At 44.4% G+C, this 6,000-nt stretch overlaps 1 protein-coding gene across 1 annotated transcript; it reads right to left on the reverse strand.

Moving 5' to 3' along the window:
* Positions 1 to 672: 672 nt before the first annotated feature.
* Positions 673 to 4,965, reverse strand: LOC110498924 (urotensin-2 receptor). The gene has a single exon (XM_090212274.1). It carries the CDS (start codon positions 4,788 to 4,790, stop codon positions 3,696 to 3,698), a length of 1,095 nt encoding a protein of 364 aa, XP_090068400.1. The 5' UTR covers positions 4,791 to 4,965; the 3' UTR covers positions 673 to 3,695.
* Positions 4,966 to 6,000: the final 1,035 nt, after the last annotated feature.

A 6,000-nucleotide genomic window follows, 5' to 3' on the forward strand; every position in this document is an offset into this window, starting at 1 on the left:
CTGGGTTTTTCACGTTCAACAGTTTCCCATGTGTATCAAGAATGGTCCACCACCCAAAGGACATCCAGCCAACTTGACACACAGGAAACTGTTGCGTGTGAAAAACCCAGCAGCGTTGCACATCTTGACACAAACCGGTGCACTTGTCACCTACTACCATACCCTGTTCAAAGGCACTGCAATATTTTGTCTTGCCCATTCACCCTCTGAATGTCACACATACACAATCCATGTCTCAACTGTCTCAAGGCTTCAGAATCCTTATTTTACCAGTCTCCTCCCCTTCATCTACTCTGATGGTGCATTTAACAGGTGAAATCAGTAAGGGATCATAGCTTTCACCTGGATTCACCTGGTCAGTCTCATGGAAAGAGGTGTTCTTAATGTTTTGTGCACTCAGTGTATATGTCAATTGCCAATGCATTGATTATCAACTGACTTTTGTCACAGAATGACAATTGAGTTGGTTAGATTCTGTGGTTGTGGGAGGGAACCACATAACATATTGGAGCAGGGGTTGCATCACAATAGTCAAAAGTGGCTTCTTCTCCTTTGTACACACCAATTAAAAATAAGGCATCGCCATATGGCTTTCACCTGTACTACTTTTTCCAGTGCTGGCGAAGGAAAGGACACGAGGAGAGGTAGCCCTAGGGACTGTTATCTGTTGGGTTGGATATCAGACGGCTGGCACACAGGACCAGTGTGCCCTGTAATCCATGCCAGTGAGTTGGCAGAGTTTAAATCCTATTATGTCTTTACCTGATCTTTAAAGCCTCAGTCAGCTCCATGTCGGTCAGTTTATTTCACCCTCAATCAGATCAGTCTTTTTTTGGACATCGGATGCATATTAATAACCGAGTCTGTTGTCAGGAAGCCATGTTGAAAACCTCAATAAAGTGATGATTGACGAGAACAGCATGCCTTGAGCTATTGTGATGCATGACAAGTCTTGTTAGTCTGTGTATGTTCCGTTCATTTGTTTTAGCTTCAGTATCTGTTACACGCAGAACTAAATCCCTCCCTTCAGTTCTGTCTGGAGGGGGAATATTAGTTGTGAGTGAGCCCAATAGCTTATCTTTAGTGAGGATAGAAATGAACTTTTCAGAAGTGCATGTGAGTACAAGTGTGTTACCTAGATCTCCTCCTCAGGCACTTCATATGGGGCCTGTTAGACAGCTTTCATCTTTGAGGAGAGAAGGATGAGGAGGAGGAGGAGAAGAAAGGGATGAGACGAGGAGTGGGTGGGAGGATGGAAGAGTGTGAAATTATGAGAGGGGAGGTAGAAACAACAGAATGGAACACACACGATGGAGCACACATGTAAAATTAACTGTGCAAGAAACGGTGGAAAGTCTGTTACACGTGTTGGTGGAGTGCTGTGCATAAGAGTTCTGGTTCACACTAGGGGAAGTGTTTAATTCAAAGCTGTTGGACCAATCTTTTGGGTAACAAAAACCGTTGAAACGCAGGAAACCTGTGGGATTCGAGGCACTCTTGTTTGTGTGTATTGAAAATCATTTGAGATTTCTTCAGAAATAGTTCAATGTGTCACAGGGACTCCGATCAACACCAAGAAAATACAGGCTCGATAAACAAACTTTTTTTTCACCTCCTTTAGATGAGTGCCTTGAACAAGTTCTGACCATTCAAAGAGGACCTTGTAGGACCAAGTCTCAACTCCAAAGCGACACTCGCCTACTAGCACGATCACCCTTCTATATCAGTTGTCCACATTGCTGATCTCTTCTGATCACATCATTTTTCCATTGTAAAATATCAAATGAATTGGTAGATTTAGCTGAACACTGTCTTCTGCTTCCTCACTGTTAAAGAAGTTCCGTAGTTAAAAATGGCACATGAAGACTTTCTTGCGGTTACTTGATGCAAATGGAAAGTCAAGGTCATTCACTTAATTTTCCTAACATGTCCTCCCTCGTTTTAAAACAAACTTCAAACGGTTAAACCTCCAATTGTCTCTCATTCCTGCTCCACGTACGTAACGGGCATAGCCCAGCGCCTGTTGGAGCGCTCTGAGTAATACAAGCCTTCATTGGCTGATAAATCGCAGCCCAGTGTTTACACTTGAGGCTGCGTTGCGTTATAATTTCCTTAAACTGCCTATTTACCATCCTCCGCCTTGAAAAAAACAGATGGGGATAGGAATCCGCTCGGCTCTGCTCAGCTCCACACAAGCTGTGCATTCCAAATGGCATCCTATAGGCCCTGGTCAAAAGTAGTACACTATATTGGGAGAAGTGTGCTATTTTAGACCCAGAATGCAATCTGAGAGTATGATGAACATCAGAGAGAATGTGAAATATTCAACTAGGCTCCGGTGTTATCTGCTGGAGTAATTTATTATTATCTGGGACTAATTAGGAGAGAGAGCGAGGTACACCGTCTAAGCTTTTTCACCGGCAAATGTCAATGTTACGGATATGCGCAGGCCACCTGGGACTTGGTGTGTGCCCGGGTGCGTGTGTGTGAAAGGAAGTGTATAAAACCAATTTCCTGCCATTTGGCTGTGTTTTATCTGCGTGGGTGAGAGGTGAGTTTGAGGAGGTGGAGATGTGAAGGCAGATGGTGGTCTGACGTGACACTGAAACGGTTCCCGTTGGAGCAGATTAGACTAAACAAGCTTCTGCCCAGCACAGGAGGCCATCTTAATCACCGTTATAGACTCTACATAAAACATGAGGGCTGATTTAGCAATTGTTCATTAGCCGCCAAGAGGACAGCACAACCGGAACAGACATTCCTGTCCAAAATAACAAATAGATCATTTTATCTGTATCAAACTATGATATTGATTCAGTCTGATCAATTATGGATCACACACTGATAGGTTTCCATTGATGATCAATGAAACACTGATATATGATCAGGATTAATGAGAATTGTGGTGACTTTGTCACTTGTAGAAGGCCCGATGTAAACAAGCCAAGCTAATAGCAGAGATTTCAGCACCATGGCCAGCGGTCATACTAGTGTTCCAAAGTTCCAACCGTCAGTACCACATGACAGTAGATAGCGACCATCACTCAGGTGCTTATACTGAATGAAGTAACTCTGCACTCGGAGGATAAAGACAGGAAGGCCTACACAGTTTCCTCACCGCAGTGCAAATGAAGGAGAGGAAAGTATATTTTTGACTATTGAGATAACCCATTCTTCTCATCCAGATGGTGACAAACCAGGGCAGAGGGAAGAGATGCTTTTACTGTGTAACTTTCACATCTGTCTGCTATATTTTCCACCTCCATGGTGAATCTTCCTCCCACCTTCTGTGGTATTCAGTGGACGTCGTTATTAGAGTCTACCTGCCATTCACTGTAGCCACGGATGCTAAACACAGAAAGACAGCAGGTGGGAGTCAGATTATACAAGTGTAGTAGAATATAGCACAGGAGACTCGGAGTCAAACAGAAGTAAAACCAGTTTCTCCTCCACACACTTCATTGTTCTGCCATGAATTGAAACTAGCCCTGATTGACCTGTACACTGTCAAGTCATATCTAATTTGAGGGATAGGAAGAAGGAAGGGAGGAAGGATAATACAAGAATAATATACCCAGCCATATGACAAATGCATATCTTAGCAAACTACTTTGTGCATTTGACAGATGCGTAAAAGGGACAATGATTACCTGTTACCTGTTGCAGTTCCAAAATCACTCTCTCTTTGCACGGGCTCACTGTCCCTGCAGAGTCCCCATCACCAGCGTCTCCGAGTTAAACTCAAACTGATTCGAGGAGGAGGCCGACTTCCCGCAGGAATACAAGCTGGGAGCGCGCTGCTTAAAAGACGAGGTGTAGCGGTAGAAACTCTTGTGTCTGTTCTTCAGGTATTCCCTGTAGTTCTTGGTGAGGAGGGTGTAGAGGAAGGGGTTAATACAGCTGTTGCTGTAGGTGAGACAGGCCACCAGGTAGTTAATACAGGTGTGTGTGTGAGATGCCAGGCCTAACGGTTTGTGCTGGTACAACGGGAACAGTTGCCATATCCAGAACGGAAGGAAACACGCCCAGAACACCAGAACTATAGTGAAAATCATTACCAAGACTTTCTGCTTCGGGGAGCGCTTGTTCCTTTTGTTGATGACCGAGTTCTTCTGGGACTCTAAATAAGTCCGGGCTAACTTCGTATACAAATAGCCGATAATCAACCCAGGTGCCATGATGCTCGTGCCAAACAAAACGGTCAGGTAGATCTTATACGCCCGGGGCGCCCAGGTGGGCGCGCACATCCTCTTCACCCCCCCGTTGGGCGCGCTCTTAGTGGTCTCTGTGACCATGACCATCATGGGTAAGGTGAGGACCAGAGAGAGCAGCCATACCCCCCAGGCCAGGGCTTTTCGGTAGCTCTTGGAGCGCCGTACCGTGTCAAGGGGCTTGGTGACGGCCAGGTAGCGCTCCGTGCACATCACAGTGAGGGTAAATATGCTGGCGTGCATGGTGAGCAGGTCCAGGCTGAGGAGGATGCGGCAGCCCACATCTCCGAAGTACCAGTCCTTGAGGAAGTAGGTGCACACCACGAACGGGATTGTGGAGAGGTACAAGAGGTCCGCTAGCGCTAGGTTAATGATGGAGATGTACATGGAGGTGGCGAAGCGGATAGAATGACACATCACTACTAGAGTGTACACATTCCCCGACACGCCGACTATGTAGACGACCGACAACAAGGTCCCGAAAGTGGAGGTGATAACCAGCTCGTCCACGCTGCTCCCGGAGCCGCTGTTTGGAGCTGGCGGACTGACATTATGGTTAACAGTCTTGTTGTGGTTCATCGTACTGTCTGTGTGGAGCCTCTCTGGTGTCGTTCCGTTTTTGTTCCGATGTATTGTTTATGGTGAAGAAGTTCTAAAAGATGCAGCTAGGTTTAGTTGGTCACTGGTCAGTGAAGCGCACCAGTGCAGGTTGTGTGTTGACTTTAGCGATATCTGTCTGCGCGCGCTGCCGCTGCTCCTCTCCGCTTCTCCTGACGTCAGTCACTGAACTCTTCCCCAGTCACACTCTCATGGATCTTGCATAACATATACAAACATAACACTATATATAGTACACTATATTTAATTAATTCTGAATGTATTCATGAACTCATTAATTTTGAGCTGTGACAAAATAAGTCACATGCCAAACAAGAGGGACTGAGAGAAATAAGAAGGTGCGTTTCTTACATAAATAATTTACTTTGCTTGCAAAAAAATGAACAAAGATTGAGTATGGATTTCCTACAGATTAATATGTTAATTTAAAAATGGCAGAATTCCCGTTATTTCAAGGAAAGAGAGTGGGACACTTTTACGCATAGAATCTCATAAAAAGGGTATTGTGATATTCATATTTCTCACCTGGACCTACACACGCGTAGGTATTAGGAAAAATCAAACGTCCCTGCTTCTGGCACAAACAAAAACGTTCGATTTAATTACCTTGTATAATCTAGGAGGTGAAAATATATTTTCCATTTCCTCAAAAACGTTTAGACTAATGACGCTACACAGGCCATATAATAATATACCACTCACTCGATTTTGTGCATAAAGAAGTTGTTGAGGTTTGAGAAATAGATTAAGTGAGCAATTTACGGAAAAAAAGTGTGTGCAGATACAGCCCCATTGGAGAAGCACAGGTGTAACGTCTTTATTCCAATCCCAAAGTATAGATTTGATAAATTGATAAATTGTTATTATTACATGTCCAAGTAGTGCCCTCTTTTAAAAGCTCGTCCAGGAAAGGGCAGACAGGCCAGGTGTCTGTATGGGTAATTCTTCTGATGAGAGGGGGCCATGCTGTTTTCCGGGATAGAGAGTGCAATAACAAGTGCACAGGAGGTGTGTGTGTATATGTACAGTGCCTTGCGGAAGTATTCGGCCCCCTTGAACTTTGCGACCTTTTGCCACATTTCAGGCTTCAAACATAAAGATATAAAACTGTATTTTTTTGTGAAGAATCAACAACAAGTGGGACACAATCATGAAGTGGAACGACATTTAT

This window comes from Oncorhynchus mykiss, chromosome 20, assembly GCF_057628025.1.
Source record: "Oncorhynchus mykiss isolate SJ-2025 chromosome 20, ASM5762802v1, whole genome shotgun sequence".
Taxonomy (NCBI): domain Eukaryota; kingdom Metazoa; phylum Chordata; class Actinopteri; order Salmoniformes; family Salmonidae; genus Oncorhynchus; species Oncorhynchus mykiss.

Coding starts and splice junctions, on each gene's coding strand:
- LOC110498924 (XM_090212274.1), bottom strand. CDS start 4,790: ATGAACCACAACAAGACTGTTAACCATAATGTCAGTCCGCCAGCTCCA.